This window comes from Salvelinus namaycush, chromosome 9 (assembly GCF_016432855.1).
Source record: "Salvelinus namaycush isolate Seneca chromosome 9, SaNama_1.0, whole genome shotgun sequence".
Taxonomy (NCBI): Eukaryota; Metazoa; Chordata; class Actinopteri; order Salmoniformes; family Salmonidae; genus Salvelinus; species Salvelinus namaycush.
Window position 1 is genome coordinate 26,220,966 of NC_052315.1, and position 20,335 is coordinate 26,241,300.

The window sequence follows — 20,335 nt, forward strand, 5'->3', positions numbered from 1 at the left end:
CATCCACACAATGTACACTCTTTCTCACATCGGCTGTATTTGCATTTCTGCCATTAGCTAATGACACAAGGTTTTCAACAGGAAGTCAGGAGCGAAAAACGTAAGTCAAATACAGAGCTGTTCTCTCTCCAGGTGTGGCCGGGCTGTAAAATAAAGCATAACCCAACATGTATTAGTGAGGTTAAAAACAAGGCGTAAATAAGCACTTGTGAATATCCAAATGAACAGGTGTCCTCCATTCAGAAATGGTGAGCTGTGTTAACTGCAGTGTCTTAAGTGAGTCATCCACTCACAGTGAGGAGAACACTGAGAGTTGAGACAATGTAAAAAATTGTGTTTGATCCACATCACAGCATGACTAAAGCATGCAGAACAAACCCCCATAGATAAACTGGAGTAGCTCTCAAATCCATCCCTCACCTCCAGTGAATTTTGGGCTTCACTCATCTTGTTGACAGCGGTCTGAAACTCTCCAATGAAGTCATGGCCTCCATCGTTGTCGTAATCATAGCACAGTACCTAAAATACGAGACAACATACAGTAATACCACAATAAATAACTTCTTAAAATGTATTTGGCTTTTTACATACTGTATCTAAAGGGGATTCCATGTTCATACCATCGCCCTCAGATGAATGCACATGTTGATAAACCTTACTCACCTTGATGCTCCTGTCCACGTCCCCGTTACAGAGGGAGATGAGTGGTACTGTGAAGGGCTTCCACACCGGGTCCAGAGTGTTCTTTATCACCTGCAGCACAAAAACAGGTACAGTGAGAAAACTTATTCCGTGTTACTTGGAATAAAGAACTTAGAAGCCAATCCAAGGCTATCCAGTTACTGTTGTCAGCAGGTGGTAATACACCTTGTTAAGTGATATAACACACTCAGTTCTGCAGTGTTGAAATTTAAATCGTTTAAACAGCCACCCCCGACCAACTCACCTCTGTCCTGTGGACTAACATCCATTTCCCATCATCTCCTTGCTTATGGAACTCTAGGTAGGGGTCTGATTTACCAAAGAAATCCTACAAAACAAAACAATCTGGTGTGAGAATGGCCCACATAGCTGCCAGCATACCATTATAAAAATACAAATAAAATTGTGTGAACTAACACTTGCACTTGACTTTTTTCCCTCTTACTATCTCTGACTTTGCAACTTTGAGGGAAAATGTACATACTATGATTGTGATATGTGGTTGTCCCACCTAGCTAGCTTAAGATGAATGCACTAATTAAAGTAGCTCTGGATAAGAGCATCTGCTAAATGACTAAAATGTAAAATGTAAATGGACTAAATATTATTGTTGTTCCAAATATTAAGTAAGAACTTTTTAACAGAGATGATAATATAGTAGCAGTAACTCTTACCTTCTTGTCAAGCTTTCTCCCACACAATGTCAATGTGATTATTCTATTGTCTGACAGTTCCAGCGCAGTTATCTGCATACAAGACAAACTGTTACTGGGTTGTACTACGTAACACTGCACCATGTTACAGAACTGTGTGTGTGTGTGTGTGTGTGTGTGTGTGTGTGTGTGTGTGTGTGTGTGTGTGTGTGTGTGTGTGTGTGTGTGTGTGGACATGTTTTTGGTTCTTGGATTTCTTTGTGGGAATGAGGTATATAAGCATGATGTTCTCACTGTGATGGTTCCCTTCCCAGCTGGCTTGCTATTGGCCAAGGTCAGTGGTCGGTGAAGTTTCTTATTGGACACAATCTAAAGGTCACAGACCAGAGAGAGAAGTGAGTGAGGGGTGAAATGCCCAACTGCAGATAAACATAAGCAGGTGATAAACAGGTGCAGAAAGGTGTCACAGACAGATTATTAGAACCACGTGACAGGTAGCATACCACCCCCAGTGTACAGATGTACTCTCCTAGGAAGTCATGCTCATACAGCTGGCTGCTGCACTTGTCCTCATCAAACAGGGCAAACTTGAGCTTCTGGACTTCCTCAAAATGGTAGTCCACCTTAAACTTCACCCCAAACACTGGATTCAGGTTATTCACTGCAGTCTCTGTTCGACCAATCTGAAAATAATACACAGGAATACACTATGTTTTTCTCAAAGAAGTACTGTACTCACACACAACCACCGCGCACACACAGCGGAGGTGGAGGGTGGACATGTGGGGGTGTTGAAGGTTGATAAGGTTTTGTTCATGTGAAAGATAAAACCAGGTGGTGGTGACTAACACAGTGTATGTCTGACTCACACTGATAGAAGATGTACACATACTCATCACCCCCTCTTGTTCTCCCATCGCTGAGCCTAGGGCGGAGCAGACTGTATATGTTTCTTCTCTGCTCTGTCTGTTTGACTGGAACCCCTAGTCTCTGTGTCTCTCCCCTCACCTTCTGATTGTTACCCCCTCCCCTTTCTGTGTTATCACACTTCCCTCTTTACCCCCACAGAACAGATGGCCACTCCACCCAGAGTGAACCCCTCTCTCACGCCCAGACGGACAGGGAGAAAAACCCTTCACTTTAACAACCCTTCACTTCTCAATGCCTGCTCTGCCGTGTGTGTATTGTTGTGTGTTTCATATGCTGTAGCTTTCATCATGATCCAAAGAGAAACCATTGTGAGGATTATTATTTTACACCTCTGGAATAGCACACACGTACTTTTTATACATAGGCTACCCGTTTTCAAAACCCACTGTGTATATTCCATGTCCCTTCCCTGTTTGCCTGTTAGTTCCATTCCTCATTTCTCTTTCCACGCATTAAGAACATCATGATTCCTTTGTTTCCATCCACGTTTCCATGGTTACTGCAGCAACCGCTATGCTGGTTTCATGTTGGAGCCTGCCCTGTTGACCGACAGCTCAGGCCTGCAGGAACACACTCAGCCTGCTTCAACAGAACACTACCCAGGCAGGCAGGCATGTTTTTCCCTGGCACTGAGAGGGTACCCCGAGCGCACGCACGCACGCACGCACGCACGCACGCACGCACGCACGCACGCACGCACGCACGCACGCACACACACACAAAGTCATGAGCCCTGATGAGCCCTGCCGAGTTCTACAATTTCTCTTCTTATAATGTGATTTTAAACCTAACCCTAACCACACTGCTAACCCTAACCTTAAAATCATTTTTTTTTCATGCATTTTTACAATATAGCCAATTTTGACTTTGTACCTGTGTTAGGCAACACGGCTTCAAAGACAGCTGTGGATTAACGTTTCTCCATAGTATATTGATATTCCACTATTTTCCTGGTTTATACAGAACACTCAGTGTTATTGCGAACTTGACTAGTAAGTGATAAAACATTGAGAGCATTCAACAGTGAGAGGAAATTTCTTTGTAATGTTTATTTCACCCTCTCAAGTGGTTTGCTTTTCATGTTTAACTCTCTCTTTTAGCATCTCTCAGTATCATCTTTGTTCCAACTTTCATCATAACCACAAATTCTTCATCTTTTTTACCTTTATACTACCCCTCCAGTCAGTCACCCATTCCTTCTACTTTTCCAGCAACCATTTCCCTCATCTCGCCATTAATCATTATCCATCCACCCTTTTCCACCCATGTCCACCCCTCCCCTCATCACCTCAACCCAGCTGCTGTCCACCTCATTGAATAGCACACAGAAGGGGTCTGACTTGGAGGTCACATCTCTGTCCAGCAGGTTGCCGCAGCACACAGACAGCTCCACCCTGGTGACGCAGTGCTGAGGACCCACGGTTGGCCCAGAGTCGGGCCCCGTGCCTAGCGTGTAGGCCATGCCGGCAGGAGTGTCAGCCCTCCCACAGCCTGGGAACATACACAGCAAAGAGAAACAGCACTATGAATCACATTACTGTAGCACTGAGCATTCTGTAGACACATAGATTCAAAATAAGGTAGAGAGACTGACAAAAACATGGGGATGCTTAATGCAGGGTGGTTAATGACAGAACATTCGAGACCTACAGTATCATACATTCTCATATTCCATATTCAATAGAACATAAAAATGTAATTTTATCCATGTGCAGTATCCAGAGAGTTGCCTAAATCAATTCAGCTGCAGGAAAAACAAAGGTCAGGGCCACGCACAGAATAATTTATCTAGTACAGTGGTCCATCATGTGTCATATGAGAGAATAACTAATGAGATCTGTACTCTGTCAAACATTCATGCACAGGTAACGTAATTTGTAAGGACATGATGAGTATGGTGAGAGCTCTTGTTGCTAAGATACTGATGTGCCATTGTGGAAGACCCTCCTTCCACTGCTAGTGGAACCAGGAAATTGGTTATATTCCCTAGAGATCACAGATGTGCAACTGCATATGTTATAGCACCATTTATTAACTTAAGTAATTAATTATAAGGTTATAATAAAACCACTGTAAATACAACTAAAACCAAAATGATTATTTACCTACATTGTCATTTTCTGATATGGTTAATGGACTTTTTTATGTAAGCACCATATGAGGCTCTCTATGAAGCTCTTACCATATAAAGGTCTTCCATTACCAGTAATTAGCTTCAACCAAAGCAAATGGCAAAAGTGTACAATGGGAGCATACGGACGTGTTCCGTAACATAAACACACACATCACACACTGCCAACCAAATCATAATCAATCTTCATGGATGTATGTATGCGCAAGCAAGTGCGCAAAAGTAAAGTATCATATTCTCAATCGCTTGTATAATGTAAACGGTTAAATGTTGTTTTGGTATCCGTAAAAATATTATACTGAAAACAACAGCATAGTATTGCTCACATACCTAAAGTATAAATGGGGATAACTCACCCCATATCCCTAAACAGCCCCTCAGGTTCAGTCCATCCAACATTACAGTAAAAAAAAAAGACTCTTCACACCTAAGGCAAAGCTTTGGCCATATATACCCTGACCATAAGTGCCATTTTTAGCATAATAGCCACATTCTATGTGTTCACTTCTGATGGCTGATGATGTAATGGAAAACTTGTATTGTTACCAAATCAACAGCATAATCATCCTTATCCTTATACACACAGAGAGATCGACAATCCAAACACATGTGCGCGCGCACACACACACACACACACACACACACACACACACACACACACACACACACACACACACACACACACACACACACACACACACACACACACACACACACACCAACAACCCCTTATCGCTCAAACTGGAAACTGTGCCTCACTCACCTTAATAGCACAGTAAACACAACGTACATGGTCATTTACTCTAACACTCTAATTACCTGTCTGCCCTGGTGTATGCTGACAAGTGGCAGAAATTGAGCATTTTCTTTCCCAGGGTACAATAAGCATATTTGTGGGGAATAGGGGAATGGGGCAATACCATGCAGTGTTTTCCCTAGGATTTTTTTCAGCAGTGGTGGCTACTAGCATTAGCACAATGACATGCTAGCTGTTCCCATAGACTTCCAGTTATTGAGCCAAAGCGCGTCTCACTTTTAAATGGATGCTGGGGAAACATGTAGGGGGAAAATATAGGGGAAACATCGCTATGGGATATAAGTAAGTGGCTACAGAGGAGAGGCAGACACTGCAATTTTAAGAAAGCCTAGAACTGTCAGTGATTGGAATGTGAAAAGACAATGCCACATACTGTTTGTGTATCGAAGTTCAAATAGAAACTTTGATACTTTACCCTCTTAGTTAGAATTATTTTCATGTCCGTCGCTGAATACGCAATTATATAATCACATACCGAAAACTGAGTTGAATACAGTAGGCAACCTAAAAAACTGGCGATCTGTGAGTTATAGACCCAGGTCACCACCCTCAGTGTCATGTCATCTTCCTGTCTGTGTGGCAGAGGAAGTGGCCTCCCCACAGATAAATAAAGGGCTGGTTGTCTGCAAACCTAAAGTCCCCCCCCCCCAGGTGCCCCTTGGGCAAACTTTTCTCAGACCATTCATTCAGATGGTAAAAATATTAAATTGGCTCTTGTCCCAGTAATAATGCTACATGGGCAAATGGTCCAGGCTAAATCAACACAAAAACTGTGAGAAATATACATAGATTGCTATTTATCAAGATTATTATCAATCAAGACCATTTTCAACCCATGATGAAAATTGAATTCCCATCTTCACTAATCTCAGTGCTTAAGGACCAGACTGACTGCATCATCTGCTCTACTGTGAGAGAGCAAATGTCACTGGAGAATACTTATGAGGGTGGGTGAGAAGGGAACAGATTTTCTCCACCTTTGATGGTGGCGTACAATAGAAATTGTATAGATTTCACAGTATATTTTAACAACCAAAAAATACAGAGAGAGCTGGAGCAATGCAGAGAGCGAGAGACCAATAGAGATAAGCTATGTCCATATTTGAATAGACAGACAGGAGTGAACCAGAGAAGTAAAGACATGGGTCTCTGAGAAGACTGTGACATTTCTGCTTTAGAGCTAGTGACAACTGTCTCTGTTTACTCTTGTGCTTGACAACTTGAGCTTTGTGAGGGTTTTCTGTAGATCTGTATGTGACACAAACATTATGTTCACAATAACCTCTGACATATCCTGTGTGCAAACCTAAATATTTCCATCAGTTTACAATTTCAGAAGTAGTACATTGAGAATTACAATATATCAATATCCCAGTGAATAGCAATATTTGAATTTGCAGTACAACTTTGAACACCTTGCATTTGTATTTCAGAGTCATGAATTTACTTAATGTACATATTTACAGACATAATATGCATACCGTTAATAGCATATGATAAAAATACACTGCCCAAGAGCCCCAATATTAACTTACCTTAGTAAATGTGATTTAAGTACTACTCTACCCACTTCTCTTCTCTGAAGATTCCTTATTTCTTGATAGCTCAAACACTTTTCTCCCTATGCACAAATTGACGTTATTTTCATGATGTCCAAAAATATCATCAGGGGAAAACAATTTGTTGTCGTTCGCCACGAGGGCAGGTCATTCTGCGCTGTGACAGTCTCTAGCCGAGTGGTGTAGAGGAGCGATACTGGTAGTCGCGCGTTGCTCTGAACTCCGCCCGAATCACACGCGCTCTATTCTGTTGAGAATTGCCTTCAGCTAAATGAAAATATAAATGCTCTGGTTTGTTAATACATATTGGTAATACAAGCTATATATTTTCTTAACATATAGGCTTTTTGTGTAATCAGTAATAACTCAAAGAGGGCCAAATTCTGTACATCTCAATGCCAATATGTTTGACACAGATGTACAGTATATTACATCACATGACATAGTTGAAGGTCACTCAACTTTTTGTTGGGGTGGTGGGAGAAAATACCCCAGTGCTTGATTGAATCTGGTGCACTGCTGTCTCATTTGCCAAAACACTCTGTCAGTCTCAATTTACAAGGTACAATATAGTCAGCACCTCATCATTTACATCAGTGAGTAATGGTTATTTTGTCAAATAAAGAAGACAAAAAAATGATTAATTGTGTAAACATTTCAAACGGAGATGACTGGAGGTTCTTTTTTCTTGATTTAGTATAGAACCTTATATTGTGAAATTGTATTGCCATCTAGAGGTAAGTTCAGATAAAGAAAATCACTATTTACATAGCATATAATATGAAAAAGAAGACTTGTCTCACACTTTATTACCAGTGCATGTCATAATAAAACATCAAAATGGACATTACAAAAACAAGTAAACAAGAAATGTGCCACACAAGACAAAACACAACAAGTGTAAGGAATAAATTAGCAGATAAAATGCACTATTGGTTAGTAAGCATTTCACTGTTAGTAAGCATTTCACTGTAAGGTTTACACCTGTTGTATTCGGCGCACGTGACAAATAAACTTTGATTTGATTTTGATTTGAAACATGAGCAATGACAGAATTAGAATCCAGCAGTTCAAGAGAACAAATTGACTTGGTCTCACCGACCCTTTTAGTCAGATGTGAAAAATAAATAATTCTGCAAAACTTAAGCAATCAATGAATCCCAGATTCAAAATCAATACAGAAATAAATATGAGTGGATAGAGACAACACACGGACCTTTCCAGGAAGAGGAAGAAAGAGAGATAGAGACCAGTTCCCAGGGTTGGAATAAAGGTTCACTGCCCCCCCTACAAGGATCATTTTATTGTTTGATTTGATGACCTGCTGTAATTTTAAGGAAATGTGGTCTCTAAGTGCATAAACTATTATAAAAATAAAAGTGCAAGTTGACTGTTCTGCTGACACACTGAATGAGTAGATCATAGACTACGTGGAGAAGAAGTTGAGCCTCTTCTCCCTCTGTCTCAGTCTCTGGGCATCACAGGTAGAGATACTATTCCTCCACAGTCTGGTCAAACAGGGAGAGGAAAGGAGTATTACTGGAATTGTACACAACAAAGATAGTACCCAATTGCTGATTGATAGTCAGCATAAGTACATTAATACGATTGACATAATTCAACTAAACATTTTCCAGCTACATTTCCAAGCCACCTCTGGTCTCTTGGCCGTCCCACCCCTACAGGAGAATCTCTGCCCATCTTCCGAAAACATCTGAAACCCTACCTCTTCAAATATTATCTCAAATAAGACATCTCAGTCTTACCCCCCCCAAAAAAGGTTCCTTGCACTTATCTTTTCCTACTAGCACTGACTTTGCTGATCATTTCTTTATTGAGGAAAAATGTAATTACCACGACATGTGGTTGTCTCACCTAGCCATCTTAAGATGAATGCACTAACTAACTGTAAGTCGCTCTGAATAACAGCATCTGCTATATGAATAAAATGTAAATGTACCTGATTACTTCAAGCGACGGACAAGACTGTAAGCTTCTGGCAAGTGCCTCTGCTCCAGTAGTGCTGATACTGTTCGACTCAAGACTAAAATCAAAGACATAAAAACAATGATCTGATTATCAGGTCTATTTAGGACAAGTCAATGTGCATAACTGTAAACTGAACACTCACTCAAGTCTCCTTAGCTTCTGGCATTGTGGTAAAACTTCAGAAAGCTTCACTGCGACATCATCTCCACAGCCATTCCACGCAAAACTGACACAATTAACAGGGAGTGAAAGAGAGAGTAATGGAATTTGGTCAAATTGGTCATGAACATGAGAACCAGAAGAATAAAGCTCTTTGCTGCCTATATACGGTCCGCCTGACACTGTGGCCCTGCCCTTACCTGACATCCTCTGCACAGACACAGTAAGCCAAGCTGGCAGCTAGACCAGTGAGCTCTGAAGTCCCTATGGAGGTCAAGCTGAAAGACAACAAGTACATTAACAGCTAACCTCTCCTTTGCATTCCCCAAGATTGAGCAGAGAATACACAGTCAGTATGTAGCAGATTACATTGGGTATATCTTACTGTATCTTTGTCAAATACTTCATGAAGATCAGAGCATTGGAGATACTGACAGATCCTTCTCTGCCAATCGGGTTCTCGGAGAGACTTTTCGCAAAAACACAACGGTGAACATAAACAAGGGTTAGGGTTGCAGTTACATTGCAATAGATGCATAAAATCAATAAATAAACTTAACACAATCCAAGCCAAACAAAAAAACTGATGGGAATAGACTTACTCTAGAACCCTGAGGTGAGTGAGAGTGGGCAGAACTCGTCCCATCTTGGCAGCACATGCTAGGCTGAGTTTATTTCTGGACAGACTGAGATATAATGTAATGGGTCAGGCGGTGCATAGTTTGCAGTCAAAATTCTAACCTTTTATTTTTGTCCATTTTGAAAGCCCATTAGAAATAGGGAACTATGGATAGATATTTGGAACTTGGCCTTACTGGAGTACCTCCAGTTCTGTGCAGTTAGCCAGGGCCTGGACCAGCCTCTCTCCTGCTTGGTCACCAATATAGTTATCTGACAGGCTGACACACAAAGATAAAGAAGTTAAATGACGTCCCAGTCTGTGTGTTTTACACAGAAATCTGGGTCAACACTCTCCTCTTCTAATGATTGAGAGAGAAACAGGTTCACTTCATATCATAGCTCATAATATCAGTATGTTTCATCAGTATGTTTCCTCTGAACCAGTTCAGGAAGTAGAATAAGCGGAACTTTGTGAGGACAATATAATAAAGGTGTGTCTTTACAAACCAATCAGCACTTTGAACCCTCTCTATACAGTGCATTTGGGAAAGTATTCAGACCCCTTGACTTATTTTTACATTTGTTACGTTACAGCCTTATTCTAAATTGGATTAAATCGTTTTTTTTCTCATCAATCCACACACAGTACCCCATAATGACAAATCAAAAATTGTTTTTTATACATTTTAGCAAATTTAATACAAATAAAGAACAGAAATACCTTAATTACACAAGTATTCAGACTCTTTTCTATGCGACTCAAACTTGAGTTCAAGTGCATCCTGTTTCCATTGATCATCCTTGAGATGTTTCTACAACTTGATTAGAGTCCATCTTTGGTGAATTCAATTGTTTTGACATGATTTAGAACGGCACACACTTGTCTATATCAGGTCCCACAGTTGACAGTGCATGTCAGAGCAAAAACCAAGCCATGAGGTCAAAGGAATTGTCCGTAAAGCTTGTGTCAAGGCACAGATCTGGGGAAGGCTACCAAAACACTTCTGCAGCATTGAAGGTCCACAAGAACACAGTGGCATCCATCAATCTTAAATGGAAGAAGTTTGGAACCACCAAGACTCTTCCTAGAGTTGGCCACCCAGCCAAACTGAGCAATCGGTGGAGAAGGGCCTTGGTCAGGGAGGTGACCAAGAACCCGATGGTCACTCTGACAGAGCTCCAGAGTTCCTCTGTGCAGATGGGAGAACCTTCCAGAAGGACAATCATCTCTGCAGCACTCCACCAAGCAGGCCTTTATGGTAGAGTGGCCAGACGGAAGCCACTCCTCAGTAAAAGGCACATGACAGCCCGCTTAGAGTACGCCAAAAGGCACCTAAAGGACTCTCACCATAAGAAACAAGATTCTCTGGCCTGAATGCCAAGAGTCACGTCTGGAGAAACCTGGCACCGTCCCTATGGTGAAGCATGGTGGTGGCAGCATCAAGCTGTGGGGACTAGTCAGGATCGAGGGAAAGATGAATGGAGCAAAGTACAGAGAGATCCTTGATGAAAACCTGCTCCAGAGTGCTCAGGACCTCAGACTGGGGCGAAGGTTCACCTTCCAAGAGGACAATGACCCTAAGCACACAGCCAAGACAATGCAGGAGTGGCTTCAGGACAAGTCTCTGAATGTCATTGAGTGGCCCAGCCAGAGCTTGGACTTGAACCGGATCGAACATCTCTGGAGAGACCTGAACATTTAAAAAAAAAATTTTTTTTATTTCACCAACCAGGTAGGCCAGTTGAGAACAAGTTCTCATTTACAACTGCGACCTGGCCAAGATAAAGCAAGGCAGTGCGACAAAAACAACAACACAGAGTTACACATAAACAAACGTCAAGTCAATAACACAACAGAAAATCTATGTACAGTGTGTGCAAATGTAGAAGAATAGTTGTGCAGCGACGCTCCCCGTCCAATCTGACAGAGCTTGAGAGGATCTGCAGAGTAGAATGGGAGAAACACTCCAAATACAGGTGTGCCAAGCTTGTAGCGCCATAACCAAGAAGACTCGAGGCTATAATCGCTTCCAAAGGTTCTTCAACAAAATACTGAGTAAAGGGTCTGAACACATGTAAATGTGATATTGCTTTGTCATTATGGTGTATTTTGTGTAGATTGATGAGGGGAAAAAACAATTGAATTAATTTTAGAATAAGGCTGTAACGTAACAAAATGTATAAAAAGTCAAGGGGTCTGAATACTTTCCGAATACACTGTACCTCTTTCATGATGACAAATTTAAAATGTCTGCCTTAATCCTAAACACACCTAAGTTGTACCCATGAAGCCCATTAGAATATTACCTGGTACTTTGACAGGTTCTAACATTGGATAATTTGACAGATTGCTGATGCATGTCTTAGCTAAATTTGACACATTCAATTATGTTGACTATTTTTTGTCCAAGTCTGTTCCCTAGCCATTCCTCCAGTTCAATAATCCCTGGACCCTACCTGATCTTCCTCAGGCCTGTCCAGGTGGGCAGGTGTTTGATAAGCTCCTCCACTCCTTTATCTGACATCCTCATCCCCTCCAACCTGCAGGCCAGACACACATTGACAATACCACATCAGAAGTGATGGCTAGTTCATGCAGAAGTCAGATACTACTTGACATGCGTGTTATCATTATTCTACTCACTCAATCTCCTACATTGCTCTGAGCCCCTTCAGAGAGGCCAGTAGGACCAGTGTGGTCCCCTCGTCTGGGGATCCAGTCACCATGGTTACTTTCTTATTCAGACTACGGACAGATCACAAATCATTGGCAAAGATAACACTCTACACCACATTTGTCTCAGGCATGGCAAGGCCCACTACATTCTCTATCAGGAAGCTCTACTCACTTTAGCCTCTTCAAGGAGGTCATAGCATGGAGCCCCTGTGCCAAGGAGACTGTGCTCTTTTGATCCAGCTGTGCAGAGTCAAGGCTGTGGACAGGATACAGGTATTTAGCTCATACCCTTACCCCAGGTCACACAGTATATCATAGGAATAGCTGTCAGTCATGGTGGTCATGCTGTGCTGCAGTGGAAGGTCAGAGTTGGTGAGGGAATCTCAAGAGTGAAAGTTTTTTACCTGATCCCCTCCAGAGAGAGACACTGTCCAAGCCCTTTGACCAGGTCCAATGCTCCTGCCGCTGTCCAACCAGAGCACAGGGAGAGACTGGGGGACAGAGGGATCAACATTAGTATTGTTGTGTCACTGGCCAGGTGGGTGAATACAGGTAGGGCTGATATGTAGAGAAACAAAGCGTGTCAGTTATTACTTGATTGTTCTGATATTTGGTAGGTTCTGGAGTGTTCTGGTCAGAACTACAGCTCCTCTGTCACTGATCACATGACCAGAAAAACTAAGGGGGAGAGAGTGGTGAAAGGTCAGAGTCAGGGCCAGAAATTAAACATAAGTAGGTATAGAGAGAATTGACAATGACTTACTTCAAGCTCTCAATGCTTTTAGCCTGCAACAACCCCTCGGCGAGGAGCAATACCACATCTTCAGATGTTTCTTTTGACTCAAGACTACAGAAAAATATAAACATGTTTATATTTTTCATGTTCAGCCTAAGATATTAATCTTTGGCCAAAAAAACCCATGTAGAGCCCTTCCAACCCCCAAAATTCATAACAACATAAGCCTCACCAGAGTTTCCTCAGACTAACTAAGGATGGTAAGACAGAGCAGAGAAACTCTGCTCCCACTCTACCGATGCTGTTGTGTGACAAACTAGAGGAAAATAAGAAATAGGTATAACTTAATACAACTAAATTAAATTAGACATTGCAAACACTTTAACAACTTCCAAAGTAGTCCTAGGTCCCTTCTCGCAGATACTTACTCTAGGTCCTGCAACAGAGGGCATCTCTGGAACACAGTCTGCAGAGACACTAGGTGGTGCCCTTGTACTGCACAGTCTACTAGACTGAAACACAAGAGGCAGGAACATGTAACAGGGAGAATATGCAGTAACCATCTGAGCCATCTTACACACATTCCTGTTGATGTAGGAATAATAGAGGAAGCTGCCTTCACCTGATGGTCACGGTAGACAGAGAGCCAGCCATGTCTGCAGAATCACCACTGAAACACAAATAAAGCCAGCTCAGTTAAAACAGAAAGAGCTGTTATCTTTATCTTCACATCTAAATATATTTTGCAAATGGACAACGAAAATGTATTTCAGCTTTACCTGGTAGGAGTGTGATTTGTGCATTTTTCCAAAGTAATGTGTACAGTGGTGTGGTTTACCCTGCAAAATAAGTTCACACATACATTATGAATGTCATGTTCTATTTTACTATACTTCTAAATATTACCCCAATGCCAACATGAATTATCACCTGATGGTGTGTATGTTGGGGTTCAGGTTCAAGCAGCAGGAGACCAGGTTAACAGCTGCTTCTGCTGTGATCCACGTCTCCTCAATACTGATGGGAAATACACACAGCCTGTTAACCTGAATCATACACACTCACACAAGAGATCCCACACACAAATGCTATTCCCATATCCTCCTCACCTGATATAGCGTTGGACATGACCACACCTCAGCTGCTTCACCAAGTCTTCAATCACCTGAACATTCAGTCCATTGTTTCTTATACTGAAGGGAAAAAGTCTGTAATTTCACTTCCTATAACTTGCAGAGTCAATCACCAGTGTGTGTGTGTATATACGTGTGTGTGTGTGCTTGCGTGCGTGCGTGCGTGCTCACTCCAGGGTGTGTAATGAGGACAGGGCAGTCAGGCTGTTCTGTAGAGCAAAGAGGCCTTCTCTCTGCATGGTGTTACAGGATAACCTACATACACAAGAGAAAACAGTGTTCCCCAGAATCATACAGGAATAATATACTATAAAGTGTTGGTCACATGTTTCATGAGCTGAAATAAAAGATCCCAGAAATGTTCCATACACACAAAAAGCTTATTTCTCTCAAATTCTTTGCAATTTTTTTTTTTTACATCCCTCTTAGTGAGCATTTCTCCTTTGCCAAGATAATCCATCCACCTAACAGATGTGGCATATCAAGAAACAGATTAAACAGCATGATCACTACACAGGTGCACCTTGTGCTGGGGACAATAAAAAGCCATTCTAAAATGTGCAGTTTTGTCACACAACACAATGCCACAGATGTCTGAAGTTTTGAGGGAGCATGCAATTGGCATGCTGACTACAGGAATGCCTACCAGAGCTGTTGCCAGAGAATTGAATGTCAATTTCTCTACCATAAGCCGCTTCCAACTTAGTTTTAGAGAATTTGTCAGTATGACAAACCGTCCTCACAACCGCAGACCAGATGTAACTACACCGGCCCAGGACCTCCACATCCGGCTTCTTCACCTGCGGGATCGTCTGAGGGGAGGGGGGGCTGAGGAATATTTCTGTCTGTAATATAGCCCTTTTGTATGAAAACACTCTTCTGATTGACTGGGCCTAGCTCCCCAGTTGGTGGGCCTATGCCCTCCCAGGCCCACCCATGGCTACACCCCTGCCCATAGATTATGGCCTAAATTCATTGATTTCAATTGACTGATTTCCTTATAAACTGTAACTCAATAAAATTGTTGAAATTGTTGCATGTTGCATTTATATCTTTGTTCAGTATATTATCATCCTTCTACTGCCAGTCATGCTGTACTTCTGTGATTCTTTCAAATTCAGTGGTGTTATTTTAACTTTTTCAAATTTAATGAGTTTCAGGTTCATTATCTCAAAGGTCAAGCAGTTTTCCCAGTCCCATTCTCACCTCTGTTTGACCAACTGAGCAGCACAGCTCTTCAGAATCTCTGCTAGTCTCTGCAGATGGTCAGCCCAAAAATGACACTCTCTCAGACTGAAGGGTCCAGGGAACATGAAGCAGAAAAAGAAGGTGAGAGACTGAAGCTGTGGGGAGATGGATTTCATTTCTATGAGTTATATGGGAGAGGTTTGATATAATTTATACTGGCAATCCTTTCAGTTTTGATATGTTATTTTTCTGAGAACAAAATAAACAATGCTTCCTGTTTGCCTAGCTAAATGAGTTTACAGTATGGCATTTGTGTTGTTACTTCAATTTATGAGCAGAAAGTAGCCTTTTTGTTGTCTTACCTCAGAGTTTTGCCACAGTCACTGTCCTGTTCAAAGCGGATGAGCGACCTCTTCTCAGTTCCCAAACTACAGACAGACAAAACAATACACAGACTTACAGCACAAACTATATGGCAGGGGTCCCCAGTTACATTCAGCTGTGGGACGATTTTTCCTTGAGCGGATGGTCGGGGGGCTGGAACATAGTAATAAATAATTTGTACAAATTGATCGCAAGAATCAAAATCAAATCAAATCAAATTGTATTTGTCACATGCACCGAATGCAACAGATGTAGACCTTACAGTGAAATGCTTACTTAAGCCCTTAACCAACATTGCAGTTTTAAGAAAAAAAAGTATTTACTCAAATAAACTGAAGTAAAAATTAAACAAATCAAATAACAAATAAATAAGGAGCAACAATAAAATATCAGTAACGAGGCTATATACAGTGGGTACCGGTACAGAGTCAATGTGCGGGGGCACCGGTTAGTCGAGGTAATGTAGGTAATATGTACATGTAGGTAGAGGTAAAGTGACTATGCATGGATAATACACAGAGTAGCTGCAGCGTAAAAATGGGGGTGGGGGGGCGGACAATGCGAATAGTCCGGGTAGCCATTTGATTAGCTGTTCAGGAGTCTTGTGGACCTCTTATGTCCTTTTTGACCTAGACTTGGCGCTCCAGTACCGCTTGCCGTGCGGTAGCAGAGAGAACAGTCTATGAATAGGGTGACTGGTGTCTCTAACAATTTGATGGGCCTTCCTCACCGCCTGGTATAGAGGTCCTGGATGGCAGGAAGCTTGGCCCCAGTGATGTACTGGGCCGTACGCACTACCCTCTGTAGTGCCTTGCGGTCGAAGGCCGAGAAGTTGCCATACCAGGCGGTGATGCAACGAGTCAGGATGTTCTCGATGGTGCAGCTGTAGAACTTTTTGAGGATCTGAGGACCTAGGCCAAATCATTTAAGTCTCCTGAGGGGGAATAGGAGTTGTTGTGCCCTCTTCACAACTGTCTTGGTGTGTTTGGACCAAATAATGTGATGATGTGGACACCAAGGAACTTGAAGCTCTCAACCTGATCCACTACAGCCCCGTAGTCCACAATCATCACCTTTGTCTTGATCACATTGAGGGAGAGGTTGTTATCCTGGCACCACACTGCCAGGTCTCTGACCTCCTCCTTATAGGCTGTCTCATCGTTGTCGTTGACCTACCACTGTTGTGTTGTCTGCAAACATAATGATGGTGTTGGAGTCGTGCTTGGCCATGCAGTCGTGGGTGAACAGGGAGTACAGGAGGGGACTAAGCACGCACCCTTGAGGGGCCCCCGTGTTGAGGATCAGCGTGGCAGATGTGTTGTTACCTACCCTTACCCCCTGGGGGTGGCCAGTCAGGCAGTCCACGATTCCATTGCAGAGGGAGGTGTTTAGTCCCAGGGTCCTTAGCATAGTGATGAGCTTTGAGGGCGCTATGGTGTTGAACTCTGAGCTGTAGTTGATGAATAGTATTCTCACGTAGGTGTTCCTTTTATCCAGGTAGGCTCGTGTCACTGGGCAGCTCGCGGCTTTGCTTCCCTTTGTAGTCCATAATAGTTTGCATGCCCGCCTCATCCGACGAGCGTGTGCAAGGCTTGAAATGATTATGTTTTAGTCAAATATATCTGTTTGGACATCTTGCAGTCAATTTGCCGTCTACAAATTATTTGTAATTATGTTCTGCCCCAGACCATCTGCTCAAAAAAAGAATAATGTAAATTACTTATTTACATTTTTTAATAAGTTTGCAAGCATTTCTAAAAACCTGTTTATGCTTTGTCATTATGGGGTATTGTGTGTAGATTGATGAGGATTTCTTTTCCACATTGTACATAGAATAATGGTGAAGACATCAAAACTATGAAATAACACATATGGAATCATGTAGTAACCAAAAAAGCATTCAACAAATCAAAATATATTTGAGATTCTTCGAAGTAGCCACCCTTTGCCTTTATGACAGCTTTGCACACTCTTGGCATTCTCTCAACCAGCTTCATGAGTTAGTCACGTGGAATGCATTTCAATTAACAGGTGTGCCTTCTTAAAAGTTAATTTGTGGAACTCCTTTCCTTCTTAATGTGTTTGAGCCAATCAGTTGTGTTGTGACAAGGTAGGGGGGTATACAGAAGATAGCCCTATTTGGTAAAAGACCAATTCCATTGTCACGATCGTTATAATAAGTGGACCAAAGCGCAGCATGATCTGTGTTCCACATCTTTTTATTTCTAAGTGAAACTCACAGCAAAACAAAACAATAAACGAAACATGAAGCTAACAATAGTGCTAACAGGCAACTATCCATAGTCAAGATTCCACAAAGCACAAAGGGGGAATGGCTGCCTAAATATGATCCCCAATCAGAGACAACGACAAACAGCTGCCTCTGATTGGGAACCATACCTGGCCAACATAGAAACATAATTCCCTAGATGGCCCACCCTAGTCACACACCGACCTAACCAACATAGAGAATAAAAAGCTCTCTATGGTCAGGGCGTGACATTCATATAATGGCAAGAACAGCTCAAATAAGCAAAGAGAAACGACAGTCCATCATTGCCTCAAGACATGAAGGTCAGTCAATCCAGAAAAATAAAGAAAAACCCTTGAATGAGTAGGTGTGTCCAAACTTTTGACTGGTACTGTATATATACACACACAGCGCATTCGGAAAGTATTCAGACCCTGTAACGGCAGATTTCCTCCTCTTCGTCTGAAGAGGAGGTGTAGCAGGGATCGGACCAAAGCGCAGCATGGTTAGTGTTCATCATCTTTAATAACAACGAAAAACGTGAACACTACAAAATACAAAACAATAAATGTGGAAAAACCGAAACAGTCCTATCTGGTGCATAGACACAAAGACAGAAGAAAACCACCCACAAAACCCAACACAAAACAGGCTACCTAAATATGGCTCCCAATCAGAGGCAAACAACTAACACCTGCCTCTGATTGGGAACCATATCAGGCCAAACACAGAAACAGGAAAACTAGACACACAACATAGAATGCCCACTCAGCTCACGTCCTGACCAACACTAAAACAAAGAAAACACAAAAGAACTATGGTCAGAACGTGACAGACCCCTTGACCTTTTCCACATTTTGTTACGTTACAGCCTTATTTAAAAAAAAAAAAAAAATCTTCATCAATCTACACACAATACCCCATAATGACAAAGCAAAAACTGTTTCTTTGAATTTTTTGCAAACGTAATAAAAATAAAAAACAGAAATATCTATTTACATAAGTATTGAGACCCTTTGCTATGAGACTCGAAATTCAGCTCAGGTGCATCCTGTTTCCTTTGATCATCCTTGAGATGGTAACTACAACTTGATTTGAGTCCATCTGTGGTAAATTCAATTGACTGTACAAAGGCACATATCTATCTATATAAGGTCCCACAGTTGACAATGCATGTCATTGAAAAAACTGAGATTGAAAGAATGGTCCGTGGAGCTCCAAGACAGGATTGTGTCGAGGCACAGATCTGGGGAAGGGTGCCAAAGAATGTCTGCAGCATTGAAGGTCCCCAAGAACACAGCGGCCTCCATCATTCTTAAACGGAAGAAGTTTGGAACCACCAAGACTCTTTCTAGAGCTGTCCGCCCGGCCAAACTGAGCAATCGGGGAGGAAGGACCTTGGTCAAGGAGGTGACCAAGAACCCAATGGACTCTCAGACCATGAGAAACAAGATTCCCTGGTTTGATGAAACCAAGATTGAACTCTTTGGCCTGAATGCCAAGCGTCATGTCTGGAGAAAACCTGGCACCATCCCTATGGTGAAGCATGGTGGTGGCAGCATCATGCTGTGGGGATGTTTTTCAGCGGCAGGGACTGGGAGATTAGTCAGGATTGAGGGAAAGATCAACGGAGCAATGTCACGAATCCCGCTTCCTGAGTCTGGGTTTGCCTGTGTGTCTGTCCTGGAGTGTGTTTCAGGTGTCCTGGAACGCACCCTGTCTGGTTGCCGGGCGAATTAGCTTGTTGGGAGATTGATGTTCACCCGCACCTGTGTCCCATCAGTATTCTGCACACCTGTCCTGATCATCATCTCTCCCCTTCAAAAGCTCTGACCTGACTTCCATTCCCTGCCGGATCGTTAGCCATGAATAGTATGTTGTGCCATAGTACCAGACTCAAGTTGGATAGTATTTGTTTTGTTGTTTTTGTTTACGTATTGCTTGCCTTGAACTTACCTCCGTTTGTTTTGCCTTCAGTTACTCACCTGGATCATTCACCCCATTCCCGCCTGGTTGACGGAGGATTCCGCTACTCCATTGGATTCACCTATTTCCTCTCATCAATTCACCACCGCTGCCCGCTACGCCATCTGGATATATCTACCCTTTCACATTTAATTGTAAATAAATACTCACCTTCTTCCTACGCTCCTTGTCCTGGTCTGCTTCTGGGTTCGATCTTGAAAGAACGTGACAGAACGATCCGGCCAGTGATGAACCCAGCGGACCTGGACTCCGTTTGCCATGCAATCACCCAGCAGGAGAAGATGTTGGGACAACACAAGACGGCGCTACACGAGATAGCGGGTTCGATCCGAAACTTATCGGATAGATTAACGAGTATCCAGGATCAGCTCAGGTTGCCGGTGGATCATCTACCACCTGTTTCACCCATATCACCTGCC

At 42.4% G+C, this 20,335-nt stretch overlaps 2 protein-coding genes across 2 annotated transcripts in view; both read right to left on the reverse strand.

Annotated features, from left to right (window-relative positions):
• LOC120053895 (copine-2-like) overlaps window positions 1–6,956 on the reverse strand; it is a 48,881-nt gene extending 41,925 nt beyond the window's left edge. Inside the window, exons 1-8 of the mRNA XM_039001188.1 lie at window positions 6,769–6,956; window positions 3,574–3,776; window positions 1,859–2,038; window positions 1,650–1,724; window positions 1,377–1,448; window positions 947–1,030; window positions 664–753; window positions 421–519 (exon numbers count right to left, since the gene is read on the reverse strand). Of these exons, the coding sequence (XP_038857116.1) occupies window positions 421–519; window positions 664–753; window positions 947–1,030; window positions 1,377–1,448; window positions 1,650–1,724; window positions 1,859–2,038; window positions 3,574–3,747 (774 nt within the window). The 5' untranslated portion in view covers window positions 3,748–3,776; window positions 6,769–6,956. The remainder of the gene's footprint in view (window positions 1–420; window positions 520–663; window positions 754–946; window positions 1,031–1,376; window positions 1,449–1,649; window positions 1,725–1,858; window positions 2,039–3,573; window positions 3,777–6,768) is intronic.
• Window positions 6,957–7,566: 610 nt separating this feature from the next.
• On the reverse strand, window positions 7,567–20,102 carry LOC120053896 (protein NLRC5-like). Its single transcript, XM_039001189.1, has 22 exons — window positions 20,067–20,102; window positions 15,658–15,723; window positions 15,314–15,400; window positions 14,279–14,362; window positions 14,084–14,167; window positions 13,905–13,991; window positions 13,754–13,813; window positions 13,597–13,644; window positions 13,403–13,486; window positions 13,207–13,290; window positions 13,002–13,085; window positions 12,833–12,916; window positions 12,643–12,729; window positions 12,411–12,494; window positions 12,019–12,102; window positions 9,756–9,839; window positions 9,543–9,626; window positions 9,326–9,409; window positions 9,141–9,218; window positions 8,924–9,007; window positions 8,753–8,836; window positions 7,567–8,300 (listed from the first exon to the last, which is right to left on the reverse strand). The coding sequence occupies exons 4-22, from the start codon at window positions 14,344–14,346 to the stop codon at window positions 8,219–8,221; spliced, it is 1,518 nt and encodes a 505-aa protein (XP_038857117.1). The 5' UTR covers window positions 14,347–14,362; window positions 15,314–15,400; window positions 15,658–15,723; window positions 20,067–20,102; the 3' UTR covers window positions 7,567–8,218.
• Window positions 20,103–20,335: the final 233 nt, after the last annotated feature.

Bases quoted from the DNA above. Each gene is read 5' to 3' on its own strand.
- LOC120053896 (XM_039001189.1), bottom strand. From the start codon at position 14,346: ATGCAGAGAGAAGGCCTCTTTGCTCTACAGAACAGCCTGACTGCCCTG. The intron at 9,219-9,325 runs GTAAGATATACC...GTTGTCTTTCAG, and splicing joins AAGTATTTGACAAAGATACA to CTTGACCTCCATAGGGACTT. The intron at 9,008-9,140 runs GTAAGGGCAGGG...TAATTGTGTCAG, and splicing joins GTCTGTGCAGAGGATGTCAG to TTTTGCGTGGAATGGCTGTG.